This window comes from Oncorhynchus kisutch, linkage group LG6 (genome assembly GCF_002021735.2).
Source record: "Oncorhynchus kisutch isolate 150728-3 linkage group LG6, Okis_V2, whole genome shotgun sequence".
In the NCBI taxonomy this organism is placed as follows: Eukaryota; Metazoa; Chordata; class Actinopteri; order Salmoniformes; family Salmonidae; genus Oncorhynchus; species Oncorhynchus kisutch.
In genome coordinates, this window is record NC_034179.2 from 49,741,842 (window position 1) to 49,757,793 (window position 15,952).

The 15,952-nt window shown below is 40.8% G+C and overlaps 1 protein-coding gene across 15 annotated transcripts in view; it reads right to left on the reverse strand.

Annotated features, from left to right (window-relative positions):
- The window catches only part of LOC109892939 (disks large homolog 2), a 195,740-nt gene that overhangs the window by 52,304 nt on the left and 127,484 nt on the right, over positions 1 to 15,952 (reverse strand). For 8 of the 15 annotated variants that reach the window (XM_031826844.1, XM_031826846.1, XM_031826851.1 and 5 more), the window contains 6 exons: positions 15,216 to 15,266; positions 13,127 to 13,251; positions 9,711 to 9,880; positions 8,061 to 8,197; positions 5,930 to 6,074; positions 5,223 to 5,394 (listed from right to left, as the gene is read on the reverse strand). In XM_031826844.1, coding sequence (XP_031682704.1) covers positions 5,223 to 5,394; positions 5,930 to 6,074; positions 8,061 to 8,197; positions 9,711 to 9,880; positions 13,127 to 13,251; positions 15,216 to 15,266 — 800 coding nt within the window. The remainder of the gene's footprint in view (positions 1 to 5,222; positions 5,395 to 5,929; positions 6,075 to 8,060; positions 8,198 to 9,710; positions 9,881 to 13,126; positions 13,252 to 15,215; positions 15,267 to 15,952) is intronic. The other 7 variants (XM_031826850.1, XM_031826852.1, XM_031826847.1 and 4 more) reach the window with 1 other exon arrangement.

Here is a 15,952-nt window from a genome sequence, read left to right on the forward strand (position 1 = left end):
TACACACTGTTGGATTCTGGGTTCAACTTTGAACGTTGCTACACTAGAGACACGATCGATCAGAAGTAATACTCTAGTGTCTGAGGGGTGGTAGAGAATGGAGGTCACATCAGAAGTGAATGGTTATCTGTAGGAGACAGATGGTTTTGGAATGTGCTGGGTGGACGGGAGGAAGTCACAGGAGCGCTATAAGTGAAACGGGTGGAGTGCTTTGGATTAGACATCAAGGGGGTTGAGGTCAGGTCAGGTCACCTGAAGGGAGACAGAACGGTTTAATACTGTATCACTTCGTCTTCCTGTCGAACAATAAGATGTAAGGAGAGAAGGAGGAGTGTCTAAAGTGGAGTATATATATATATATATATATATATATATATATATATATATATATATACACTCGTGGTGGTGGGAACATGTCTTTATCTGAATACAGCTGTGTCGACCCTTTGGGAAGAATTCAACTTGGTTAAGCTTCTCTAGTGTCCGTGCGTTATTTACTCTGAAAATTAGAACCTAACAACACACACCGCCTGAGTTCCTGCCTAGCAACAGAGATGTATTGGCTGTCTAGATGTGGAAGGAGGACACTTCGCCTAATAGGAGAGTATAAATGCTTGTGCTGGTGGGAACATGTCTTTGTCTTTTCAGCTGTTTGACCCAGTGGGTGAATAAACTTGGTTTGAGCTTTGACTAGTCTGTTAGAAGCACAACATGGCAAAGTTGGGTTTGAGCTTGCAAGAAGGCAGCCATACAGTACGGAGCCATCTCCAATGTTTAGCTAGTAAATTTGACTTCAATTAAAACTAACCGTGTAAATTCAGGAAGTAAACTGAAATACCTATTCAAATCATTTAAAAAAGGCTTAATTCAAATCACTTCCTGATTTGACTGACTTAAATTTTAATTGACCCCAACCCTGTTAACTATCAGGGCCACCCTCTGAATTAAAGAGCCACTGAACATGCTGATTGACACCTGGGTTTATCTGTTGCTCATTAGAAAAAATAGATTTCAGTCTTGGAGGTGTTTCTCCTGACCTATTCTTCACGTTTGGATAGTGTTTGCCCCCCCATGAGACACTGTAGTTCCCACGCCCCAAGAAGTCTTGACCATTGTTACCCTCCCTTCCAGGATGGCTACAAGACACTCCCCCACCCTCCCTTCAGCAAATCAGATCACAACTCTGCTCTGCATTCTGCTCATCCCATACCATAGGCAGAAACTCAAATAGGAAGTACCCGTGCTAAGGTCTATTCAACGCTGATCTGACCAATCAGAATCCATGCTTCAAGATTATTTTGATCACGTGGGCAGGGAAATGCTCCGGGTGGCCTCTGAGAATGGCATTGACGTATACACAGACAGTGACTGAGTTCTGTGACTATACACGGACAGTGACTGAGACTGTGACTATTAAAACCTACCCAAAACCAAAAAATTTGGATAGATGGCAGCATTCGCACAAAACTGAAAGTGTGAACCACCACATTTAACCACGGCAAGGTGACTGGGAATATGGTCAATACAAACAGTATAATTATTTATTCTATCTGTAAGGCAATCAAACAGGCAAAAGTTCAGTACAGAAACAAAGTGGAGTAGCAATTCAACGGCTCAGACATGAGAAGCATTTGGCAGGGTCTATAGACAATCACGGATTGCAAAGGAAAAACCAGAAACGTCGTAGACACCGATATCTTGCTCCCGGACAAGCTAAACACCTTCTTCGCCCACTTTGAGGATAACACAGTGCATCCGACGTGGTCCACTCCCAAGGACTGTTGTCTCTCGTTCTCTGTGGCCGACATGAGTAAGACATTTAAGCTTGCTAAACCTCGCAAGGCTACCGGTCAAGACAGTATCCCTAGCCGCGTCCTCAGAGCATGCACAGACCAGCTGGCTGGAGTGTTTACGGACATATTCAATCTCTCCCTATCCCAGTCTCCACTTGCTTCAAGATGTCCAGCATTGTTCCTGTACCCAAGAAAGCAAAGGTAAGTGAATTAAATTACTATCGCCCCATAGCACTCACTTCTGTCATCGTGAAGTGCTTTGAGAGGCTAGATAAAGATCATATCAGCTCTACCTTAACTGACACCCAAGAACCAATCAATTTGCATACCGCCTCAAGAGATCCACAGACGATGCAATCGCCATCGCACTGCACACTGCCCTATCACATCTGGACAAGAGGAAAACATACAGTTGAAGTCGGAAGTTTACATATACCTTAGCCAAATACATTTCAACTCAGTTTTTCAATATTCCTGATAATTAATCCTAGTAAAATTCCCTGTCTTAGGTCAGTTAGGATCACCAATTTATTTTAAGAATGTGAAATGTCAGAATAATAGTAGAGAGAATTATTTCAGCTTCTATTTCTTTCATCACATTCCCAGTGGGTCAGAAGTTTACATACACTCAATTAGTATTTGGAAGCATTGCCTTTAAATTGTTTAACTCAGGTCAAACATTTCGGGTAACCTTCCACAAGCATCCCACATTAAGTTGGGTAAATTTTGGCCCATTCCTCATGACAGAGCTGGTGTAACTGAGTGAGGTTTGTAGGCCTCCTTGCTCACACACGCCTTTTCAGTTTTGTCCACCAATTTTCTATGGGATTGAGGTCAGGGCTTTGTGATGGCCACTCCAATACCTTGAGTTTGTTGTCCTTAAGCCATTTTGCCGCAACTTTGGAAGTATGCTTGGGGTCATTGTCCATTTGGAAAACCCATTTGCGACCAAGCTTCAACTTCCTGACTAATATCTTGAGATTTTGCTTCAATATATCCACATAATTTGCCACCCTCATGATGCCATCTACTTTGTGAAGTGCACTAGTACCTCCTGCAGCAAAGCATCCCCACGACATGATGCAGCCACCACATGCTTCACGGTTGGGATGGTGTTCTTCGGCTTGCAAGCCTCCCCCTTTTTCCTCCAAACATAACGAAGGTCATTATGGCCAAACAGTTCTATTTTTTTTCATCAGACCAGAGTACATTTCTCCAAAAAGTAGTCTGGCTAGTCTGGCTTTTTCATGGCGGTTTTGGAGCAGTGGCTTCTTCCTTTCTGAGCGGCCTTTCAGGTTATGTTGATATAAGAATCGTTTTTACTGTGGAAATAGATACTTTTGTACCGGTTTCCTCCAGCATCTTCACAAGGTCCTTTGCTATTGTTCTGGGATTGATTTGCACTTTTCACACCAAAGTACGTTCATCTCTAGAAGACAGAACGCATCTCCTTCTTTAGTGGTATGACGGTTGTGTGGTCCCATGGTGTTTATACTTGCGTACTATTGTATGGACAGATGAACGTGGTGCCTTCAGGCGTTTGGAAATTGCTCACATGGATGAACCAGACTTGTGGAGGGCTACAATTGTTTTCTGAGGTCTTGGCTGATTTCTTTTGATTTTCCAATGATGTTAAGCAAATACATCCACAGGTACACCTCCAATTGACTCAAATTATGTCAATTAGTGTCTATCTCACTGTCCGTGCTATTGGATAAAGAGCAATCACCGCACCGTGTTAGTGGGCAAATAGACATTGTCAAATCAAAACCCAACCTCAATTTACCCAGTGTGACGCACGGATATTCCAAACTCTATTTTAGACAAGACTGACTTTATGGCCAAAATTATCCTATTTACACTTTGTAGTCTTTACACTTTACACTTTGTAGTCTTTACACTTTATACTTTGTAGTCTTTACACTTTGTAGTCTTTACACTTTACACTTTGTAGTCTTTACACTTTACACTTTGTAGTCTTTACACTGGAATAACTGTTTTTGATGCATATTGATGCCACAGGCCATTTCTCAAAGGCATCTGTTGCTTTTTAGAGGCAGTCGCTATTTTTTTTTTATCCAGTGTGCTTTAAAAAAAATCTCAAACCGTCTATTACATGCTCAACGGTATGTAACTTTAAACTAGGACACTACTTTATAAAGACAGAATCAGACTGCATTAAAAAAAAGTGTTCAGCATTTTTTTTTTAATACAAAAATGTGAAGATTAAAAGATATATTTAAATTATTTGGCACTCTAGTACTGATCTATTATGCATTCTGTTTCAGTTACGGAACACATCAAGACAAATTCGATTGATGTGGTCGGATACATTTGAATAAAGTGGCTTGCAGTTTGTCTTAGTTTCTCTTGTAGTGATGATCGTCTAGACTTTCTTGTCTTGGAAAGCTGATTACAGGTTTGAAACATATTTTCTCCACATGGTCGGCTAAGTCATTTCTTGTTGCTCTGAATTTGCCTGGACATTGAGCCAATCAACTCGCAGCCTATGTAGGGTATTGCTTGGAGTAACACGTATGCCATGTGTCAGAGTAAATGCAAATTCACTACATCAAACACTCTACTTCTCTCCTTTAGTAGAAGCTTTATTGGAAACTCCATCACCCCCCACCCCCACCCCCACCCCCACCCCACGTCGTAACAGCACTTGTCCTTCCACTCGAGGAGTTATAGAATATAGACAGTGGTTCAGTGCTACAACAAACTCCTCTTGAAGGGAGGCTCCTTCCTTTGGAAAGGGAGCGCTGTTTTAATGTGGAAATTAAGTGTGTGAGTGTGTGAGTGAGTGAGTGAGATAGAGATTTTCAGGTTAAGCACCCACTCAGAAAAATCAACTGCCTTGCAGAAAACATCTCACTGAAAAAAAACCAGAATGAAAACCATCTGCAACCAATACTGATGTAATACCACAGAAGGGATAAAATAACTAGATCAAAGAATAAACCATTTTGTGAAACCCTGAAATAGCTAGTTTGTTGTCTTAAGCTGAATTGATTGTTCAGAGCCGCGATAGTCTGGTCCATTATTACATACATATAAGATTAAAGGACGAAGCGGAAAAAACTACAAAGGTCGCAAAGGTGGAAAACCTGACTATGCCACCCTTCAGTATATCTTCACATGCATCTCAAATATACCGCCAGATCAAACACAGTGCTACAACACAACACAGTTGAAAGAATGGACTTGAGTGGAGGACAGCATTGGACCAAAACAGCTGGGTCAAAGGAATTAGGAAGGGAGGTGCGGCAGGGGGGGGGGGGCTTGTAATCCCCAAAGCAATCATTTCCATCAACTTGTAACGTCGTCTAGAAATGCTTTTGAGTTTCCATACAAAACGGGGTGGAGTGAAGTGACGAGACTCTACTTGTAATACTACTGGCGTCTAGTAGGAAGGGATGTAATTACCGTAAGAAGGAAAAACCATCCAACCTGTTTATGTCCTCTTCCCCGAGTAGTTGGTTTGGGAGGGGGGAGTATCTTCCGGGGGAGATGGGCATGGGGGGAAGACTGCACTTGTATTCCAGAGTGCCGTTGTTTCCCACGGAAGAGATATGATTTTCCATTGCTGGAGAGAACGCTTGAAAGAAACAACAAGGGTGTACACAGCACTTCAGACTTCAGCTTTCTGACATTACTAACCTATCAATCAATAAAATGAATGTAGTTTGGAGGCCCACACACTAATGTTTTGGAATTTTAAGCTACTACGTAGCAAACACAATGCACTCTAAAACAATCCCAACTCACATAACGTTCTTGTGAAGACTCTGTATCTAAACTCAGGGATAATGAACAAGCATACCGCATCAGTGTGAATGAAACACATTCATTTGCGAAGTGAAAGAAGACTGTCCAGGTCTACAACAGCAGAGGTTGCTCACATCATTTGTAACTCAAATGCTGCCCTCTTGTACACAACTCGGACGACAAACTAAAGTTACGTCTCTGTAAGGCGGTTTCACAGACACAGACTAAGCCTAGTGCTGGACTAAGAACTTTTATTGAAGAACCTCCATTGAGCATGCATTTTAGTCCAGGTCTAAACGTCATCCGTGTCTGGGAAACTAGCCAAACGGGTGGGTAGAGGGGTGAAAAAGAGGTGACAAACTCACAGTGCGTGATATCAGGTGGCCCATAGGGATCTGATAAGTAAACACTGGTGGGCTTGCCCACCTTCAGGTAGACAACGTCAGACGTGTTCTTCAGTATGGCTACTGCCTCCTCGTGGGAGACCTCTTCCAGAGTGTAGTTGTTCACCTGTGTGCATGGAGAAAATCTCAGGCATAACGTAAGAAAGTTAAAGGGTGACTGCACTTCCTGATTTGGCCTCGTTTTAAGATTTGGTTCATTAAATCATCCACTTTTACAAAGTAATTCACTTAAAAAGGCCCAAATAGATTAAATACCCTATCCATAACAGATTTAAATAGAACTTGAATCAAACAAATGAACACAATATTATCCAATCCAACAGGGTGCTATTTTTATTGGACCAATATTAGTCCTGGCAGCTACTGTTTATTTGATCTGTACTGTGTTTTGAGAGAGATTTCGGCCATGACTGAATTCAAATGTGAGTTTGTTTCGGGGTGTGGTTTGATGTGGGAGTCCCTTGTGTCTGATCGCAGGTGGGAAGATTTACCAAAATTATTTTGCCAATTAGCTTCATCCGGCTGGTGTGCAACTCTGGCAAAGTTGTATACACTTTCGATAGCCAATCTCAGGGAATAGTTAGGGACCGTCAATAAATTGCAGAGTGTAAATGGGACAATATTTTCATGTTGCATATCTTTTAGTTATCTCATTAAAGGCGTTCAATATTTGTAAATTAATATCTACAATTTATAGTTGGTTTGAGGTTAAGTCATTGAAATGTGGAGCTATTGACCTTTTAAAATATTGTCCTATGTACATTGTAGTCAATCTATGTAGTCAATCATTTTTGTGACTCACAGTGATGCCACATAAGCCATTCTCAAAGCGAGAAGTTGCTTTTAAGGGGCAGTCGCTCTTTACACCTTACGTTCCACTCCTTTAATGCCAGACTGACATGGTGCTGCCAAGTGCAGCCTGCCAAATGCAGATTATGACAGCCCAGGATCCTCCAGAGCTGGAAGCAGCAGGAAGGTAGCTTGTTGAATTTAACTGTGGTTAAGCAACTCACTTGCTACAACACTATAACAACACTATAACAGATTTCTGTAGTTGTGATGAAGTTGGCCGTTACCTCGTACACATCAAAAAGGTTTCATGAAGACAGGAACAATTTTACAAAACATGCTCTCCTCTATCCTTACTTCAAACTAAAAATACATTTATGCTTGATCCATAAATGCGTTCCAAAAGGTCTGTACGGAGGGTGTGATCCAATTGCGGAGGCCAAATCAAGCTTTATACTGCATCGCTGTGCAATTCCCAAATTGCGTAACAATGCAGAGTGCTCCATATAGCTACGTATATCTCCTGACATGATTGTTTGACGGTAGGTGAGGGCGGTACGTCCTCTATAAACATAAACTCACTTCCTTGACAACAGCTCTGCCGGGCGCTAGATGTAAGAATGCCCTGACTTAGGCAGACGCTGCATCGCAGTAAATGCTGTACGGCGAATGCAGACGCCGGGATGAGCATAAATCGTCTTTAACACGGCCACTCTCCTATTCACCTTAGTACACCTGAATGTAATCAACTCAAATTGGTGAGAGGGGCCTACAATTAAACTATCAGCCAGTCCTGAATTAACACACATATTCTTCACACATTCAATTGGCACACTTAACAATGGCATGATATGATATTACTGAAAACAGGGCCCTTTAACAAATAAACATTTACACATTCATACACACAATGGGGAATATATGGGTCTCTGTTTATACAGTAAATTAGTGTGTCACTGTAAAATAATTATACCACATAACCTTCATAACACATGTATTTAACATCCTTCATAAGGAGTTTTCAAAATAAAAGTCCCATTGAATAGATCTTAATTTATGCATTATACAACATAAATCTATATTTTGCTGTCACAGTACCCAACCTTCTTACACACTACTCACTATTTCGTTGCACAATGGATAAATAAAGCTACATTTTATTTTCAAAACTCCTTATGAATGATGTTTAATAAATGTGTTATGAAGATTGTTACGCAGAATAACACTTTGACAGTACAGTATGGTCCACCTATGGGGGATGAGGACAGGGCAGGGTATGGGTATTGAAGCTGCAGTAACTTACCATAAGCAGCCTGTCTCCAACCTGCAAGCGCTGGTCCTTCTGTGCTGCACCGCCATCTATGATCTTAGTTACATAGATGCTGTTGTCCCCCGGGATGTGCTGGTTGCCCACCCCTCCTGCGATGCTAAAGCCCAGCCCTGAGGAGAAATAGACGTGGGGTGGAGGTTGAAAAAAGGTATTGTGGCCTAGTGTGGTCTAGCGTTCTAGGTTTTCATGACGACAGTGTCTAGTGTTTACCGAGAATGGTGCGGCAAACAAAAACATCCAGTCAGCGGCAGTACTGTGGGCGAAAACAGCTCGTTGATGAGGTCGAAGGAGAATGGCAAGAATCGTGCAAGCTACCAGGCGGACCACAAACGGCATCTCAGAACGGCATCTCCAACACTGGACAATTGAGGTGTGGAAAAACATTGCCTGGAACATGACATCGAGTTCAGTTTACTTGAGTGGCCTGCCCAGTTTCCAGACCTCAACCCAATAGAGCATCTTTGAGATGAGATGGAACGGGCTGTTCACAGCATGAATATACTGCCGTCCAATATGCAGCAACTGCATGATGCCATCGCGTCAGCATGGACCAACATCCATGTGGAATGTATCCGACACAGATTTCAGACTGTTCTGGAGGCAAAGAGGGGTGCGACCCGGTACTAGATGGGTGTACCTAATAAACTGTCCAGTGAGTGTATATTAGTACACTTCACAGACACCTGAAGCACTGGAAAATAGACTTGAAGGATAGAAAGATCATTCAGCAAAGAGAGCCTTGTGTTTTTGCTGCTTCGCGGATATGCTGCTTCTGCGGCAAGTATAGCATGTTTCATTGATTACAGTGGGTTTGTCTCAACTCCGGCCAACTGACGTGTGAAAAACACATGGGACGCTTATAGTCAGGGTAAGAAAATAGCAGCATCAATTATAGACCACACAATGTCGCTTTCCAAATCTCCTCTCCTTCCTCATCCATCTCCCAATCTGGGGTATTCACTAGGAGCCAAAAGTGCTCAAAATGGGGAGGGACTAACCTGAACTTAAGATTCCACATTTTTTGTTGGAAAACGTTTTCATTTGCAAAACGTTTTGCCACAGTGTGCCCTAATGAATACACCCATGGATTCACTGCAGCTTTTCCCCAGTGATGACTCATCTCTTTGATATAAATAATGCATCAAAGTTATTTCTTAGTGTGGGGGCTGGGGGGTGGTACAAACCCCCACTGATAAAATACTAAATAAAACAAAGGATACTGGATGTGCATGGTTATCCGGTTTACCCTTAAAAATCACTGATACTTACTGAGCAAAAGAGAAAGAAATGAAGACAAGGCGAAAGGAAGTTGTAGATACAGACAGAGGGATATATTGAGAAAGTAATGATGATGATGGGGGGGATTGAGACATGGAGAGATGAAAATTGAGACAGAGAGAGATGAAAATTGAGACGGAGAGAGATGAAAATTGAGACAGAGAGAGATGAAAATTGAGACAGAGAGAGATGAAAATTGAGAAAGAGAGAGACGAAAATTGAGACGGAAAGGGAAAGGGAAGTTGTCCAACATGGTGTAATGTAATAACCTTTCACATTTTAACTGAGAGTTCAATCCCCAAAATATGAGATAGATAGAAAGATGAGAGGGAGTGTAAAAACAACCTTTTGGTCCTTTGATGAGTTTGATCTCAATGACAGTTTCCAGCATGGGTCTCCTCCGGCGAACGTAGAGGCTGACGATGGAGCCGGCCACCTTCAGTGCCTCCACAGCCTTACTGTGGGACACCTCGGACACGTCAGCATCATTCACCCGCAGGATGCAGTCATTCACTCTGCAAGGAAAAAAAGAGGATGGGAACATGAGCCTCAACCTGGAAAAATAGTATTTGTGCGTGCATGTACGTGTGCGTGTGCGTGCGCGTGCATGTGGCAGGGGGAGTAGAAGGCCCCTGCTGCAGTGTGACCCTTTAACCCCTTCAGGAGAGGCCACAAACATCCATGCCCCCACGTTCAAGAACAGAACTCTCCTGAGGCGCATTGTAAGGGACCAGCTGGGACCCCATGCACACACACACACTCAAGCAGAGCGAGAGATTCTGCCTATTTACACACATAAAAGCTGTGTTTATATGCTTGTGCTCAGCATAATGTCTTGGCTGCAGTAAATTATGTTAATTTGGTGTACACTATATGCATTTACAGCACAACGTCCAAAGTTGAATGGACACTGCAAATTGGCCAGTGTTGATTTATCAGAGTTATATTTCTAGTGTTGATTCAGGAGTTGAATTCACTCTGTGTTAACACTCAGTGGTGTCAAATAACCCAAATGGTTGCAGTTAATAACCAGAGCTATTGTTTTACACTGTGGAGAGCCCATCATTAACATATTTTCCAGCATGCTCTACTGCAGGTAGCTTTTTTAGGATTGTTTTTAATGTCTGTGTTTTTGCATGTTCATTGATTGATTGATTAAACTTGTGCTACACAAAGATAAATAACGTATTTTTCTAAACGAATCCGATCAGTTAGTTAGATGTATTGCACCGTTACTGAAATGGTTGTTCCAGTTTAAATGGTTAAGGTAGTCTCCTTTACCCATTTCCATTATCCTGACAGTCATTCTGAATATCGGTTACGGGTGAATAAAAATGACAACTGTTTGATATCCTAACTCTGTCTGGATTCCAATAGGAATTACACATCACATTGCAAGCCCTCATAATGTGACTTGCAGGCCTGATGTGGCCTGTAAATGAGGAGTTTCCTTACACTGAGTTAAGTTAAAACTAGGCCATCAAAGTAAAGCCTTATGATATATTTAATTTGAATACTTTTAATGATGATTCCACAACCATGTCTGGGTTACTAAAAAATACATGGTAACTCTACAAATCACTCAAAAAGAAAAGGCACCCTGGGAAATATACAAATTAGGCTTTACAGCATATACCATTTCATTATATTTCACTCCACTGTAAAATTAAATACTAATTAGTTCACTCCAATGTAGAGTGACATCCCTATGAGTTAACTCCAATAGTGTATAGTGTAATGCCTATTAGTTCACACTTTTGAAAGTGTGAAATTCATTCTGTTGAGTGTGGATGCATATAAACCAGATTATGTGAGCGGAGTTGAGCCGTTAGAAATCCCGCCCATCACTCAAATCCCGCGCAATGTCCTTTCCTACCACTCTGACAATAAACATTCCACGCTCACAAAAAAATGAACTGCAGCTCCAAATTCGCTGTGTTCCAATGAAATGTTGTGTTAGCTAATCCAAGTTTAGAATTTTAAAAGGCTAATTGATCATTAGAAAACCCTTTTGCAGCAGCTGAAAACTGTTGTTCTGATTAAAGAAGCAATACAACTGGCCTTCTTTAGACTAGTTGAGCATCTGGAGCACCAGCATTTGTGGGTTTGATTACAGGCTCAAAATGGCCAGAAACAAATACATTTCTTCTGAAACTCGTCAGTCTATTCATGTTCTGAGAAATGAAGGCTATTCCATGCGAGAAATTGCCAAGAAACTGAAGGACAAAACACACATCACGACAAGAGAGACGACACTGCATAAAGAGAGACCTATAAGACAACAACATAGCAAGGCGGCAAATTAGGCATGCTCCGCTCCGATACTCTGATATACACACCGTAAAAGTGTTCAAATTAACACTACAATGAGTTTAACACTTCTGATTTTGCTGGGTTGGTCTGACTTATGATACAGTTGGGTTGTATTCATTAGCGCACACCATAGCAAAACGTTTACACCATAAAAAGGGATTTTATGCTGAACTTAAAATATCGCCAAATCAACTGAAATCAACTCCATATGTGTTTTGATGATACTTCAAGGTGATTTGTGCATTAAAAAAGAGCGTGATTGCATCTACCACTTCCATTGATCGTTAGCTAGATGTGGCTAGTCACTCATTCAATCTTGTTTATTTTAAAAAGCCCTTTTTACATCAGCAGTTGTCACAAAGTGCTTTACAGATACCCAGCCTAAACCCCCGAAGAGAAAGCAATGCAATGCAGAAGCTAGCTGAAAAGTGGCTGTTTAAAGAAAACCAAACCTACTTTCAGGGTGAGGAACCATCTAACATCAAGTTGTAAAATCCTGAACTTCCCCTTTAATTTACCCTGTCATCTTACTAACTATGTGGTACTCTAAGCATCCCAAAAGCCCTGTGTTATGTAGAGTGCTCCCAGAGCAAAGCCTTTGAGTATTTCCTATTTACATTAAGCTAAAACGTAAGAGCAAGAAGATGCTTAGAATAAGTAATGTTAAGCTACAATCCCCCAGACGGTGAAGTGAATAAGTAACCACAAGAGGAGTGTGCCTAACTATAATACTTAAACGATGTCAAAACCCATCATGTCTTCTAGAGTAGGCCTTTTCCACTAATCTCTGTTCACATCTTAAAAACATAATAATAAATTGTATTATGCAAATGAGAAAGTATGTGGAATTCTGGGAAAATATGCCCCTGCAAGAGAATCTCTAAATGTATTTTAAATGTAGAGTCAGTGGTGGACTTAACATCTAAGTGTGTGAAGCTAAACAGAAATTGTATATTTATGTTGGATGTAATTTAGGCTATATTGTTTAATTAACTCAGGAACCACACGTGTGGAAGCACCTGCTTTCAATATACTTTGTATCCCTCATTTACTGACTTTATTTTGGCAGTTACCTGTAGTTTGCTGTGTGTAGTACCACATGTGAGATTTATAGAGAGGTGTTTAGGGATAGTTTCTGGAATGAATGCAATCCCATGGAGAGTTACCGTTGAACAAAGACAATGCGAACAGAGATCTCTGTAACAAATTGTCAAAGAACAGCTCTCGAAGTAAGATAACATTTCGGGAAAATTCTGAAAACAACCCTTCCAGCTTTTCCGTCATAGGATAAAGCCTTTCAAAACATGGCACAAATATACTTAGATCCAATGATAGATGAGAGTCCTCGAGCCATCCATTCTGACAGCATTTATACCAGAGCTTTTTGCCAACTCAATGTCTTCAAGTGAAGATTTCAGTTGTAAAAGGGCTCGATCTATAGCACTCACCTTAACCTGCCATCCTCTGCTGCCGCGCCACCAGAGATGATCTTGGTGATGAAGATCCCTGGGTCATCGCCGACATGGGGGTTGTCTGTCCCTCCAGCTATGCTGAAGCCCAACCCTGAGTTCCCCTGTAGAGCATGAGGAACAATGAATAATACATCTAGCAGTAATGTTACACTTCTATTCCTTATAATGCTAACCTGTAAACTGTCCTAAATTACATCCAACATAAAGAATAGAATATCTGTTTAGCTTCGTGGGTCACACACTTAAAATGGTAAGTTCATAACTAACTCTACGTTTAAAAATTCCTTTGACAATTTAGCGATTGTCTTGCAGGAGCATGTTTTCCCAGAATTCAACAAACTATCTAGTTTGCATAATACAAGCCCCCAACTTAATAGAAACTAGGACCAATTTAGTATTTTCGAGTACTAGAAATATGTCTGAAATCACGTTTTATAGTGAAATAAATATAATTCCTAAGTATACTATTTGAAAGTGAGGAGAAGTGTTAGCATCAAGTGTAATGTCTGACAGAGTATACTAGACATACTGTATGTCTGAAAACATACTTTCATAGCAAAACGTTATATAATGCCTTAATAAACATCTAATACGAGTTCATATTTAGCTTTAAGTTTGAAAAAAGTGAATTGATAATATACATTTATGAACTTCATTTTCGTACGGATTAATTTGTACGGGATCATTTTCAAGTTTGCGTTTGACCTCAATGGAGTCCCCAGAAGAAGACTTCATAACTATAATACAGAGGCGAAAGCAGAATTCTCAAAGCCTATGTTTCTGTGTACAACAACAAAGCTCTATCATTTTTATGAGCCATATCCCCCTTGACGCGTTTACAAAATGAATGTGGATGCTTTGATTAAATTGCTAGCTGATGGGAGTAGGGTCTACGGTTGCAAAATTCCGAGAACTTTCAAGAAATTCACAGTTTCTTCCCAAATCCCAGTTGAAAGATTCCCGGAATTCGGTGGGAATAAACAGGAAACCAAGATTAACCAGGATTTCTGGAAAATCAGGGAATTTATTGAAAGTTCCTGGAATTTTGCAACCCTAGTAGGGGCATCTCTTGACTAAAAATTCACCCTATAGGCTGAGCTGACGGACACAGCTCAACCAAGCTGCGATGGAAGTAATGATAGCTAGCTCACTCAAGTGCACACATAATCAAAGCCCATTGGCTAGATAGGGCAATGGAAGTGGAGTGCATAGATAAAGGGTCCTGTGAGGTGAAGCCTGAATACACAGATGCAGAGTCAGCATTAGCCACTCTAAAGCCACCCTGTTTCTTTCTGCTCTTGCCCGTCAAAGGGTGAGCTGTGCAGTGAAGCACCAAATGCTTCAGCCTCCGCTGTTGGATGAATTATCACTTCCTTTGGCTGAACGGACCTTTTCCTATTGTAGTTTATTGTTTCAGGTCACAAGGATCCTTTTTTTTTAGCTGTCAAAATGTAATTCAGCAGCCAAGCTAAGCCTCTTATTGGCCACTGAGCCTTGGGGATGTTAGTCCTGGCTTTTGTCATGCAAATGCTATGTCCCAATTAAGGGCTGGCCCTGCTCAAAATACCCGCAGGACTTGGATGTTTGTGTTACTCTAGCTTGTCTGGCTAAGATCAATTAGCTTTAGTGGAAAGTAAAACGGGTTCCTGTTTAAGTTTGTCAAAAGGCACAGTAACCCCAGGCTTTCCTCTTCATGCATCAATTTGAAATAAAAATGGTGACGCAATCACAGTTTGTTATTCTGTTCTTCAGTTTGTGGAGTCATCTAGCTTTTCCAGCAGCTTCAAAATAGTATCAGTTAGCTTCTTGTTTTTTCTATTCCTCCCGTAACAGGTGTGTGGGGTCAATACCATTTTAAACATATTGGCCTATTAACTTATCCTGCCTGTCACATTCAACGATTACACTTCCTAGTTTATGAAGCCCTTTATGGGACATGTCTGAGATGAGCATGAGACAGGATATGGCATCCCTCGTTCAATTGAAATGACTAATGTCCTCTCCCGGTCATTTTAAATAGAGTTTAAAAATATAGTATTTTCAGATCGTGTATTCATCAACTCACCCGCTCTAGCGTGATTTCTTCAAACTCATATTCAATTTCTGTCCCGTTCACCTGTGGGAAAACAAAATATAAAATAAATTATGTATACCCAGTACATTACTTAGTTTCCGATTTACAGACGTGTGAGCATAGTCAGGGTTGGGTAGGTTACTTTCTAAATGTAATCCGTTAGTTACTAGTTACCTGCCCAAAATGTATCAGTAATGGAACTGTTGGATTACTCAAACTCAGTAATGTAATTTGATTGATTTGAGTTAGTTTTAGATTACTTTCCTCTTAAGAGGTATTAGAAGAAGACAAAAATAAATATTCCAATTGACGGACATCTATAGCAGGATAAATCAATGTTAGAGTTTACATAGCTGGCCATAAATGGATGTTGCATTTGACTTTAAGGGTTATGTGGGCTTCTTCTAACCCATTGCTTTCTACTTCAAATAATTTGGCTATATCTTTACAAAACAAAGTCTGTCAGATCTCCAGTTATTCCAATTAATTGAAACCCCTTGGTCTTCAAGAATATGTAAAAACATCATGTAACAATTGACATAACACATGAACATACCCATAGAACTTGATTCATTTCTAGATCATAGGTCAATCTTATCCTGTCTTGTCCTAGAAAATTCAAGTCCAAGAAGTTCAAGCCACAACATCAACTTCAACTTCCCCATATCAAATTTCAAGTCAAGTTTTATTTGTCACATCTGCCGAATACAACACCTTACCGTGAAATG